Consider the following 14255-nt stretch of genomic DNA (forward strand, 5'->3'; position numbering starts at 1 on the left):
AACCGGGAATTTGTACGGAAAGAAAAAAGGGTAGTTTTGTTGAAGAGGAAGGTTTTGAAGGCGGAATGGTCAAAACGGTTAAAAAATGTGGACTGTGAAAACTTTCCAGGAAGAGATGAAACGAGGGTTTCGGAAAACCGGGAATTCTGGGAATTCCTGGAACTGTTTTGAACTTGGAAAATGGTAGTTTGAATGTCCAAGGTGAGTGGAGTGTGTGGATGGTGGAACGGTTCGAATCGGATTAGAAATGTTTTCATTAGACTGTATAGTTCCCATTCATTGTTAATAGGGAGAAAATTACTGGAAATTCCGGGAAAACGGGGAATTTTGGTAAAGGGATAACGTGTTTTGTGTTCGATATATGGGAAGAGCAGTGTGGGTGGATGGTTGAAAGGTCGGATTTGGGTTTAAAAACCGAGACAACTGTTTGGAAATGTTCCCGTTCATTTGATTTGGAATTCCCTGGACATTTGGGAATTTCGGGAAATCCGGTAATTTTGGAAAATATTGATACTAGCACAATTGTCCTAGATAATATGAATGGGTAGGTGTTGGAATTTTTTGAATCGGTTGAAAAATGTTGACGTAGTAACAGTTGCAATTGAAATGGGTATTTCGGAATTCCTGGAATGTCTGGAAAACCGGGAAATTTGTACGGAAAGAAAAAAGGGTAGTTTTGTTGAAGAGGAATGTTCTGAAGGCGGAATGGTCAGGGGCGTCACTAGCTTTTAAGGACAGCGGGGGGCTTAGCCCCCAGGAGATGCACAGGATGCGAGCGAACGTAGCACACGAGCACAAAACTTCACAAACGGCTAACAAAGACTTAGAAATGATTCATTGTTATTATTATTATTATTTCAGTGGGTTTACTTTCAATCTGTGTTCAGTACAACAACAAACATGGGTTTGCACAGTGACATTTTGTTTACCGCATCAACAAGAAACAATGACTTGCATGATCCTTCAAGATACACTGAAACACAATAAAAGTCATGGCATTAGCCTCTATGTTATTCATTCACAACATACAGGCTAATGCCACAACTTTCGCTCACAATTCAATAATTGTTGGTTCCCAAATATTTTGAAGTTGCACACATTACATTTTGGGCACATATGTGACTAAAATGGTTGTAAATTAAAGCCCTGGAAATCTTACTTAATTACTTGAATTAAAGTAATATCTGGATCGGGATAATTTGGCTTATATATATATATATATATATATATATATATATATATATATATATATATATATATATATATATATATATATATATATATATATATATATATATATATATATATATATATATATATTATGGCAAGCCGTTAAGGAAATTAAATATATATGGAAGTCTGAATAGAAATGAGAAACGTTTATATATACTGTAAATAAGAAAGACTTAGAGTCCCTGCTGATCTGAAAAAGAGCCAAAGCTGTCAAAGAGCTGAGGGACCATCTTCAAAGTGCAATGCTGAAACAAATAATGCAAACAATAAAATGCAACTTCCAGGGTTTGAGAATAACGTAGTCCCGTCGTCCCGGGGACGGTAAAAAAAAATGCACGGGACGAAATGAAATGCTCTCCGGGACGATGGCTTTTAACCAGTTTTTATTTTTATGTATTTATTCATTTTACATTTTATATTAAATGTCTTGGTTTTTCCACCCTCTGAAAATCCTATGAAATGTTTAACAAGCCATCCTATAATAATACAACAGCTATTAATGTAACAATACAATAAAACAAATATATTTAATGTTTTTTTCCATTATTTTAACAATAGGCTAATGTATATTACTTTGTATAGATTCTACAAGAAAGACAAAACTTAAAAACTAAATTATTTACAATTGCAGACACAAGGTTTCATGCAGCTTCACTCATTCAAGGAAGACGGAAGTCCACGCAGGAGAAAAATGACTACAAAGATGGTGTATTTAGAGCGGGAATGTAACTTTTTGTCAAACACAGACCAGGTGTAAAGTGGAGCTAATACATTTTACTACAAGCAGTGATGTATACTTACTTTCTTGAAAACGTTTATGACCATTTTGCGTCCGTTCACGTTCTTGTTCTGCAATCTGCAGTGCTGTGTGCTAATGTGGTTCGTACACTTGCAGGACCGCAAGTCCGCAAGCAAGGTCGCAGAGAAAATGCGGACTGGGTTTTGAGTGATGTGGGCATTTTGTATATGAACAAGTGGAATGGATTGGATACCGACGCACTAAACCTATACCTTACGCTATGAAGTGAGGGGAAACTGAGTGAATAATGACAGGTTATATGATTATTTATTTAAACTCATATTCGGGCCACTTTATAATGAATATGTCGGCATGTATTTGTAAAAAAATTAAATTAAATTAAAAAAAAAAAAAAAAAAAGTTTTTTTTTCTTTTTTTTTTTTTAACACCAAATTATTTAGGGGGGCTTAAGAATATTTTAGAGGGGCTTGAGCCCCCCTAAAATAGGCCTAACAACGCCAATGGGAATTGTCAAAACGGTTAAAAAATGTGGACCGTGAAAACTTTCCAGGAAGAGGTGAAAATAGGGTTTCTGAAAACCGGGAATTCTGGGAATTCCTGGAAATGTTTTGAACTTGGAAAATGGTAGTTTGAATGTCCAAGGTGAGTGGAGTGTGTGGATGTTAGAAGGGTTCCAATCTGTGAGAAATGTGGGAATTGTGCATGTTTGAAAATTGGCCCGTTCATTTTCAATGGGGAGAATGTCCTGGAAAACTGTGAATTCTGGATAATCTCATTCATTCATTCATTATATTATTATATAAAGGTCTTATTCATTTATTCATGATATTATTATATGAAAGTATTATTAATTCATTATGTTAGTATACAAAAGTCTTATTCATTCATTCATTATATTATTATATAAAAGTCTTATTCATTCATTCATGATATTATTATATAAAAGTCTTATACTTTCATTCATTATATTATTTTATAAAAGTCTTATTCATTCAGTCATTATATTATTATATACAAGTAATATTCATTCATTATATTATTTTATAAAAGTCTTATTCATTCAGTCATTATATTATTATATACAAGTAATATTCATTCATTATATTATTATATAAAAGTCTTATTCATTCATTCATTATATTATTATATAAAAGTAATAGTCATGCATTATATTTTTATATAAAAGTCTTATTCATTCATTCATCATATTATTATATAAAAGTAATATTCATTCATTATATTATTGTATAAAAGTTGTATTCATTCATTCATTATATTATATAAAAGTCTTATTCATTCATTCATTCATGATATTATATAAAAGTAGTATTCATTCAATCATTATATTATTATATAAAAGTAGTATTCATTCATTATATTATTATATAAAAGTCTTATTCATTCATTCATTCATTATATTATCATATAAAAGTCGTATTCATTCATGATATTATTATATAAAAGCATTATTCATTCATTCTTTAAATTATTATATAAAAGTATTGTTCATTTATTCATTATATTATTATATAAAAGTCTTATTCATTCATTCATGATATTATTATATAAAAGTCTTATTCATTCATTCATTATTATTTTATAAAAGTCTTATTCATTAATTCATTATATTATATAAAAGTAATATTCATTCATTATATTATTATATAAAAGTCTTATTCATTCATTCATTCATTATATTATCATATAAAAGTCTTATTTATTCATTCATGATATTATTATATAAAAGTATTATTCATTCATTCATTATATTATTATATAAACGTATTGTTCATTTATTCATTATATTATTATAGAAAAGTCTTATTCATTCATTCATTATATTATTATATAAAAGTCTTATTCATTCATTCATTATATTATTTTATAAAAGTCTTATTCATTCATTCATTATATTATTATACAAAAGTAATATTCATTCATTATATTATTATGGAAAAAGTCTTATTCTTTCATTCATTATATTATTATATAAAAGTCGTATTCATTCATGATATTATTATATAAAAGTATTATTCATTCATTTTATTATTATATAAAAGTCTTATTTATTCATTATATTATTATATAAAAGTCTTATTCATTAATTTATTATATTATTATATAAAAGTCTTATTCATTTATTCATTATATTATTATCTAAAAGTAGTATTCATTCATTTATGATATTATTATATAAAAGTATTATTCATTCATTCATGCTATTATTATATAAAAGTCTTCTTCATTCATGATATAATTAGTGACACTGTTGGCGAACACACAATGCGTCCATTGTGGGGTTGGTGAACTTGTCCTGATCTGATGGGACATTTTTCACCAGAGGACGTCTCCGATGTAGAAAATAATCCTCCTGGTTTGAGGTCTGATCTCAAACTCTTCCTGTTTTCAAGCCAAGAGCAGCTTGTCCCACTCAATATTTCTGGTAAAACAAACCCAAAAAAAAAAAAAGGTGTAATTTCCTTCTGTCTGTGTTTTATTTCTTGACACGACAGGAACTGGTGTGCGTACGTGCTGACGCGCACCGTCAGCTGTGTGATGGAGGACGGCGTGGAGACCTACATCAAGCCCGACTATCAGCGCTGCACCTGGGGACAGTGTCCTCGAGTGGCGTGAGTTACTATTTCTCTCTCTCTCACACACACACACACACACACACACACACGAACACGCACACACACACAGTTAAGTGGAAAATATCCCATAAGAAATCATTGCAATATAAATAATTTCTTTCAGGGTGTCAAGATGTTGGTGTGGTCCAATTAAGTACCACTGAATTTCCACCTAAGTGTGACATGAATGCTTGTTTATTTACAACATGTACTTTGTGACACTTGTTTTAATGTTGTCAATGTTGTCGCTAGGACACATTTCCCAATACTCAGGTCACTTTTTCAAAAGTCTTCACACAGTGAGCACAACAGAAGTATTGTCATGTCTGTTCATGTTTTTGTTTTGGCCATGTGTTTGTTTTTTGGACTCTTTTTTAGTTCCTGGTTGCACTTCCTTGTTTGGTTTGGTTTCCATGGTCACCCATTAGTTTTCACCTGTCTTGTCACGCACCTGTTTCACGTTTCGAGTCACGCACCTGTTTTCACTGATCACGTCACTATTTAAAGGCCTACTGAAAGCCACTACTACCGACCACGCAGTCTGATAGTTTATATATCAATGATGAAATCTTAACATTATAACACATGCCAATACGGCCGGGTTAACTTATAAAGTGACATTTTAAATTTGCCGCTAAACTTCCGGTTCGAAACGCCTCTGAGGATGACGTATGCGCGTGACGTAGCCCGGCGAACACGGGTATGCCTTCCACATTGAAGCCAATACGAAAAAGCTCTGTTTTCATTTCATAATTCCACAGTATTCTGGACATCTGTGTTCGGGAATCTGTTGCAATCATGTTCATTGCATTATGGAGAAGGAAGCTGAGCAAGCAAAGAAGAAAGTTGTCGGTGCGAAATGGACGTATTTTTCGAACGTAGTCAGCAACAACAGTACACAGCCGGCGCTTCTTTGTTTACATTCCCGGAAGATGCAGTCAAGATGGAAGAACTCGGATAACAGAGACTCTAACCAGGAGGACTTTTGACTTGGATACACAGACGCCTGTAGAGAACTGGGACAACACAGACTCTTACCAGGATTACTTTGATTTGGATGACAAAGACGCAGACGTGCTACCGTGAGTATGCAGCTTTGGCTTTTTTTTGCGTATGTACGTAACTTTTTAAAAATATATAAGCTTTATGAACCTTGGGTTAGGTGAACGGTCTTTTGGGCTGAGTGATTGTGTGTGTTGATCAGGTGTTTGAATTGTATTGGCGTGTTCTATGGAGCTAGGAGCTAGCAGAGGAGCTAGGAGCTAGCGTAACAAACACGCAGGTGTTTTTATGCAGGATTAATTTGTGGCATATTAAATATAAGCCTGGTTGTGTTGTGGCTAATAGAGTATATATATGTCTTGTGTTTATTTACTGTTGTAGTCATTCCCAGCTGAATATCAGGTCACCCCCGGCTCTCACAGCATCTTCCCTATCTGAATAGCTTCAACTCCCCACTAGTCCTTCACTTGCACTTTCCTCATCCACAAATCTTTCATCCTCGCTCAAATTAATGGGGAAATTGTCGCTTTCTCGGTCCGAATCTCTCTCACTTCATGCGGCCATCATTGTAAACAATAGGGAACTTTGCGTATATGTTCAACTGACTACGTCACGCTACTTCCGGTAGGGGCAAGCCTTTTTTTTTATCAGATACCAAAAGTTGCAATCTTTATCGTCGTTGTTCTATACTAAATCCTTTCAGCAAAAATATGGCAATATCGCGAAATGATCAAGTATGACACATAGAATAGATCTGCTATCCCCGTTTAAATAAAAAAAATTCATTTCAGTAGGCCTTTAAATCTGTCTGTTTCTGTTGTTCGTCCTGGCGTCCTCACACATTCATCTTCTCCGCACATTTATGCTCTGCTCATGTTATCATCGTTTTTCTATAGTCCACGCTGATCTTCTCATGCCAAGTAAGTTTTTGTTGAATAGTTTTTGTGCCTTTGTGCAAGTCTTTTGTTTTGTCATAGTCAAGTTTTTACCTCCGCTGTGAGCGCTTTTTGTTTGTACCTTTTTTTGAGTTAAAATATTAAACATGTCCTCACCTGCTGCACGCCACGTATGGTCCAATTCATTTGCACCACGGGAGAGCAAACCACGCCACAGATCGAGTCATGACAAGTATAAATGGGCTAAAGCAGGGGTGTCCAAACTTTTTCCACCGAGGGCCGCACACGGAAAAATTCAAGCATGCGGGGTCCATTTGGATATTTAAAATTTTCAAACCATAACAAAATATATGGATTTTGTTTGTTTGTTACCTTTAGGGCTCCCGGGGACCATAAAGGGCCTAAGTCATTAAAATTTTAAAAACAAGTCAAATTATTATTTATTTATTTATTTAACGCTTACAGTAAATCTGTACAGTATATCAACTTCAGGTTGATATAAAGTTTGAAAAAACAAAAAGGTTTTATGCCTTTTCTGTCAAAGACAACTTAGTTTTTTATAGTAAAACTGAAATATGCAGTATTTCCCCCACTGAAGTAATTCGACACAATAACCGCCAAAACTCTGTGTACTGTGTTTTTTAGGTCAAAAAAGTGTGTTTGTATTCTGTCGACCTTTCTTAGTGTTCTGGAAGAATGAGTTGATTTGAGACATGTATGAAGTGATGTGGTAGTTTTAGTGCATTTTGGAAGTGAAATGAACTGATGTGGCGAGCTGAAAGTTGGTTTGGAGAACTGTGTGAAGAGTTTTGAAAAAGTGACTTAAGTATTGGGAAATGTGTCCTAGCGACTGTAAAAAACAACAACTGTAAATGGCACTTAAGTGACACTTGGGTGACACTTTAGTGCCAGTGTGAGTGACATGAATGCTTATTTAATTACAACATGTACTTTGTGACACTTGTTTTAATGTTTTCAATGCTTAAGCCACTCAAGTATCACTTAAATGGCACTTAAGTGACACTTGGGTGACACTTTAGTGCCAGTGTGAGTGACATGAATGCTTATTTAATTACAAAATGTTCTTTGTGACACTTGTTTTAATGTTTTCAATGCTTAAGCCACTCAAGTATCACTTAAATGGCACTTAAGTGACACTTGGGTGACACTTTAGTGCCAGTGTGAGTGACATGAATGCTTATTTAATTACAAAATGTTCTTTGTGACACTTGTTTTAATGTTTTCAATGCTTAAGCCACTCAAGTATCACTTAAATGGCACTTAAGTGACACTTGGGTGACACTTTAGTGCCAGTGTGAGTGACATGAATGCTTATTTAATTACAACATGTACTTTGTGACACTTGTTTTAATGTTTTCAATGCTTAAGCCACTCAAGTATCACTTAAATGGCACTTAAGTGACACTTGGGTGACACTTTAGTGCCAGTGTGAGTGACATGAATGCTTATTTAATTACAAAATGTTCTTTGTGACACTTGTTTTAATGTTTTCAATGCTTAAGCCACTCAAGTATCACTTAAATGGCACTTAAGTGACACTTGGGTGACACTTTAGTGCCAGTGTGAGTGACATGAATGCTTATTTAATTACAACATGTACTTTGTGACACTTGTTTTAATGTTTTCAATGCTTAAGCCACTCAAGTATCACTTAAATGGCACTTAAGTGACACTTGGGTGACACTTTAGTGCCAGTGTGAGTGACATGAATGCTTATTTAATTACAAAATGTTATTTGTGACACTTGTTTTAATGTTTTCAATGCTTAAGCCACTCAAGTATCACTTAAATGGCACTTAAGTGACACTTGGGTGACACTTTAGTGCCAGTGTGAGTGACATGAATGCTTATTTAATTACAACATGTACTTTGTGACACTTGTTTTAATCTTTTCAATGCTTAAGCCACTCAAGTATCACTTAAATGGCACTTAAGTGACACTTGGGTGACACTTTAGTGCCAGTGTGAGTGACATGAATGCTTATTTAATTACAACATGTACTTTGTGACACTTGTTTTAATGTTTTCAATGCTTAAGCCACTCAAGTATCACTTAAATGGCACTTAAGTGACACTTGGGTGACACTTTAGTGCCAGTGTGAGTGACATGAATGCTTATTTAATTACAACATGTACTTTGTGACACTTGTTTTAATGTTTTCAATGCTTAAGCCACTCAAGTATCACTTAAATGGCACTTAAGTGACACTTGGGTGACACTTTAGTGCCAGTGTGAGTGACATGAATGCTTATTTAATTACAACATGTACTTTGTGACACTTGTTTTAATGTTTTCAATGCTTAAGCCACTCAAGTATCACTTAAATGGCACTTAAGTGACACTTGGGTGACACTTTAGTGCCAGTGTGAGTGACATGAATGCTTATTTAATTACAACATGTACTTTGTGACACTTGTTTTAATGTTTTCAATGCTTAAGCCACTCAAGTATCACTTAAATGGCACTTAAGTGACACTTGGGTGACACTTTAGTGCCAGTGTGAGTGACATGAATGCTTATTTAATTACAACATGTACTTTGTGACACTTGTTTTAATGTTTTCAATGCTTAAGCCACTCAAGTATCACTTAAATGGCACTTAAGTGACACTTGGGTGACACTTTAGTGCCAGTGTGAGTGACATGAATGCTTATTTAATTACAACATGTACTTTGTGACACTTGTTTTAATGTTTTCAATGCTTAAGCCACTCAAGTATCACTTAAATGGCACTTAAGTGACACTTGGGTGACACTTTAGTGCCAGTGTGAGTGACATGAATGCTTATTTAATTACAACATGTACTTTGTGACACTTGTTTTAATGTTTTCAATGCTTAAGCCACTCAAGTATCACTTAAATGGCACTTAAGTGACACTTGGGTGACACTTAAGTGCCAGTGTGACATGAATGCTTGTTTATTTACATGTCCTTTGTGACACTTAAGTGGCACTTCGGTGTCACCACATGTAAATGGGGTATTGTTGGCACTTTTTGGATGTTTTTAGATCATTTTATGGGTGCAGTAGTGTACTACTATTAGAGGCATTGTTAGCCACCTCTGACTTGCCATTTTTTACGACTTAGAATGCATAGAAAAAATAAAAACATGTGTTCTTGTCTTACATTAGGATTGTGAATGATGGGCAACATTTCCAAACAAGTGCAGTTGCCCTTTAAAGGGTGTGATGACGACAAAGGACACACAGGAGTTAGTTTAAAGTGTTTGACTATAAAACAATTTTCCTTCTTTGCTTTTTTTCCTTTCTTTGATTGTTCTCCTCACTTTACAACTCCTCCACCCGCCGTAGTTTCTTTCTTATATATCCTCCGAGAGTAACGGTGTTGTATTCATTCTTCTCACGCTCTCGTCTCTTCCCAAATGTAAAACAAACACACTTTAGCAGCCTGCTCAAGTGTCCTAGTGGAGGCTCGTTAGCAAGCTTCACATTTGAAAGGCATTACTCTTGATTGCCGTGTTTGTAAGACGTCCAAAGTGTCCGAGACAAGATTTCTTCATGTAAGGAGTAAAAACGCGTGTTCAGGTTTTGTGTTGTAGTTTGGCTAACGTCATCGTTAGCACGTTTGTGTTATGTGACGATGGATTGAAAACAACAAAGTAAGAAAGTCTGATTTACCTTCAGAACTTCTGGCAAATGTCCAAAGATTGTTTCTTCTTTGGCGGTCGACTTCTCTGCTGGATATTTGTCACCAATCTGGGAACAAATGAAGGAAATCATGTCAACACACTTCTGTAGGTTCAAAGATCCTTTATGAACATGCATTATGTTCAAAGAGCTTTTGTAGAGGCTCAAATATTATTTATTAACATCCATTAAGTTTCAAAGATGTTTTATTAACATGCATTAGGTTCAAAGATCCTTTATTAACATGCATTAGGTTCAAATAGCTTTTATAGAGGTTCAAAGATCCTTTATTAACATCCATTAAGTTTCAAAGATCTTTTATTAACATGCATTAGGTTTAAAGAGCTTTCATAGTGGTTCAAAGATCCTTTATTAACATCCATTAAGTTTCAAAGATGTTTTATTAACATGCATTAGATTCAAAGATCCTTTATTAACATGCATTAGGTTCAAAGAGCTTTTATGGAGGTTCAAAGAGCCTTTATTAACATGCATTAAGTTTCGAATATCTTTTATTCACATCCATTAGGTTCAAAGATCCTTTATTAACGTCCATTAGATTCAAAAATAGTTTATTAACGTCCATTACTTTCAAAGATCCTTAATTAACATCCATTAGGTTTAAATAGCTATTATAGAGGTTTAAAGATCCTTTATTAACGTCCATTAAGTTTTAAAGATCTTGTATAGAGGTTCAAAGATTCTTTATTAACATTCATTTGGTTCAAAGATTCTTTATTAACATCCATTAAGTTTTAAAGATATTTTATAGAGGTTCAAAGATCCTTTATTAACATCCATTACGTTCAAACATCATATATAGAGGTTCAAAGATCCTTTTATTAACGTCCATTAAGTTTTAAAGATCTTTTATAGAGTTTCAAAGATCCTTTATTAACGTCCATTAAGTTTTAAAGATCTTTTATAGAGGTTCAAAGATCCTTTATTAACGTCCATAAATTTTAAAGATCTTTTATAAAGGTTCAAAGATCCTTTATTGACATTCATTTGGTTCAAAGATTCTTTATTAACATCCATTAAGTTTTAAAGATCTTTTATAGAGGTTCAAATATCCTTTATTAACATCCATTAGGTTCAAAGATCTTTTATTAACATCCATTAGGTTCAAAGATCTTTTATAGAGGTTCAAAGATCCTTTATTAACATCCATTAGGTTCAAATATTCTTTATTAATGTCCATTAGTTTCAAAGATCCTTTATTAACATTCATTTGGTTCAAAGATTCTTTATTAACATTCATTAAGTTTTAAAGATCTTTTATAGAGGTTCAAAGATCCTTTATTAACATCCATTAGGTTCAAAGATTCTTTATTAATGTCCATTAGGTTAAAATAATAACGTTCATTAGGTTCAAATATATTTTATTAATGCCCATTAAGTTCAAAGATCCTTTATTAACATCCATTAGGTTCAAATATCTTTTATAGAGGTTCAAAGATCCTTTATTGACATCCATTAAAAGTTTCAAAGATCTTTCATAGAGATTCAAAGATCCTTTATTAACGTCCATTAGGTTCAAAGATCTTTTATTAACGTCCATTAGATTTAAATATCTTTTATTAACATCCATTAGGTTCAAAGATCTTTCATAGAGGTTCAAAGATCCTTTATTAACATCCATTAGGTTCAAAGATCTTTCATAGAGGTTCAAAGATCCTTTATTAACATCCATTAAGTTTCAAATCTATTTTATAGAAATACAAAGGTCCTTTAATAACATACATTAGGTTCAAAGATCCTTTATTAATGTCCATTAGGTTCAAAGATCTTTTATTAACGTCCATTAGATTTAAATATCTTTTATTAACATCCATTAGGTTCAAAGATCTTTCATAGAGGTTCAAAGATCCTTTATTAACAACCATTAAGTTTCAAATCTATTTTATAGAGATACAAAGGTCCTTTAATAACATACATTAGGTTCAAAGATCCTTTATTAATGTCCATTAGGTTCAAAAATAATTTATTAGCAGCGTCCATTAGGTTCAAAGATATTTTATGAACGTCTATTAGGTTCAAAGATCCTTTATTAATGTCCATTAGGTTCAAAGATAATTTATTAGCAGCGTCCATTAGGTTCAAATATATTTTATGAACGTCCATTAGGTTCAAAGATATTTAATGAACGTCCATTAGGTTCAAAGATCCTTTATTAACGTCCATTAAGTTCAAAGCTCTTTTATGAACGTCCATTAGGTTCAAAGATACTTTATTGAGGTTCAAAGATCCTTTATTAACATCCATCAGGTTCATCCATCCATCCATCCATCCATCTTCTACCGCTTATCCGAGGTCGGGTCGCGGGGGCAGCAGCTTAAGCAGGGAAGCCCAGACTTCCCTCTCCCCAGCCACTTCGTCCAGATATATTTTATTAACATCCGTTAGGTTCAAAGATCCTTTATTAACGTCAATTTTCAATGTTCAAATCAACGTCAGAACCCAACATTGATTAAACGTCGTTAAAAAGCACGTTGTTTTAACGCTATGTTTGAGTTGCTCAATCTCACAAGTTGTCAACGTTGTTTCAATGTCTTGTGCCCGCCGGGTAGGTACCGGACGTACCGGAGGCCGAGGTACAAGGTGGCCTACAAGATGGTGACAGAGATGGAGTGGAAGTGTTGCCATGGATACTCGGGGGAGGACTGCCACGAAGGGCCGAGGGCAACAACCGACAGCAAGCGGCCCGGCGTCACGCAGACGGGCGACACACCCGGCGGCGGTGGAGAAAGTGGAGAGGGTAACGCATGATGTCATACTTGTTTGCTGTTACAGTCAACTTTTGTCTTGTTTGACCCGGAAGTTTCTGTGCCAGCAGTTCAATGATCAAATATAGACGAACCCAACAAACAGACTCCCTAACTCCAAAAACGTCTTTAAAAGTCAGGTTAGCCCTCGAACGTATCAGAAGTGATACATACGTTTTTGAGCCCTCTGCCTCATCAGTGTAATTAGTTTGTCCTAAAAAGTCTGACGGATCAGATCAGATGCATGCATTACACGTATAGTCCACACGGGGGCAGTATTGACCTATTAGCGGTCTGTCCAGTCATCCTGCAAGATGGCCACGAAGAAGAACCCAGAAACACCTGATTTTTGAAGCGAAACTTTGCCAAATTTAAAGGGATATGGTAAGAATTTTTTTTTATTTTTTACTGACACATCAGTACGAACAGTTAATTTGGTGATTAAATGTGAAATTACTTCATATTTCATGGTAAAAATGTGTTGAAAATGTGTGTATCAAATTAGAAACAACAGGTATAAAAGGTAACGTATCTCCAAATTAGTCAATTTTATTGCATTTCATGCCTTATAAATACCATGAAGCAATGTACAGTCTTTAGATGTTTCAAATAAACAAATATAATGTTTACATGACACAATATGGTGTATTTAGAAGTCAAATATACATATACAGTTTGCTGTATCATTTTGTAGTCTTCTGATTTTTTTTTTGAGAGAAAAAAATTAATCACATTAAAAAAATACATAAAAACAACATTGAAAGTGCTTTGAAAATGATTTTTAAAAAGTGTATTGTTTATGTTTTGTTTTTTTTATAAAACATTAAATTGCAACGATAGCGTGTGACCGGTTGTATCAAATATGATACAAGTTGAAAATCATATATGGAATTAGATATTTTTGCCAGCAGTTCAATGATCAAATATAGACAAGGCCAAGAAACAGACTCTCTAACTCCAAAAACGTCTTTAAAAGTCAGCGTATCGATGGTTAGCCCTCAAACGTATCAGAAGTGATACATACGTTTTTGAGCCTTCTGCCTCATCAGTGTAATTAGTTTGTCCTAAAAAGTATGACGTATCAGATCAGATGCATGCATTGCACGTATAGTCCACATGGGGGCAGTATTGACCTATTAGCGCTCTGTCCAGTCATCCTGCAAGATGGCCACGAAGAAGAAACCAGAAACACCTGATTTTTTTAAGAGAAACTTTGCCAAATTTAAAGGTATAAGGTATGAAAAAAATTATTTTTTTTACTGACACATCAGTATGAACAGTTAATTTGTTGATTAAA

At 34.0% G+C, this 14255-nt stretch overlaps 1 protein-coding gene across 3 annotated transcripts in view; it reads left to right on the plus strand.

Moving 5' to 3' along the window:
- The window catches only part of emilin1a (elastin microfibril interfacer 1a), a 175910-nt gene that overhangs the window by 124396 nt on the left and 37259 nt on the right, over positions 1–14255 (plus strand). For all 3 annotated transcript variants that reach the window (XM_062034675.1, XM_062034673.1, XM_062034674.1), the window contains 2 exons: positions 4507–4623; positions 12764–12951. In XM_062034675.1, the coding sequence (XP_061890659.1) occupies positions 4550–4623; positions 12764–12951 (262 nt within the window). In that variant the 5' untranslated portion in view covers positions 4507–4549. The remainder of the gene's footprint in view (positions 1–4506; positions 4624–12763; positions 12952–14255) is intronic.

This window comes from Entelurus aequoreus, linkage group LG23 (assembly GCF_033978785.1).
Source record: "Entelurus aequoreus isolate RoL-2023_Sb linkage group LG23, RoL_Eaeq_v1.1, whole genome shotgun sequence".
Taxonomy (NCBI): domain Eukaryota; kingdom Metazoa; phylum Chordata; class Actinopteri; order Syngnathiformes; family Syngnathidae; genus Entelurus; species Entelurus aequoreus.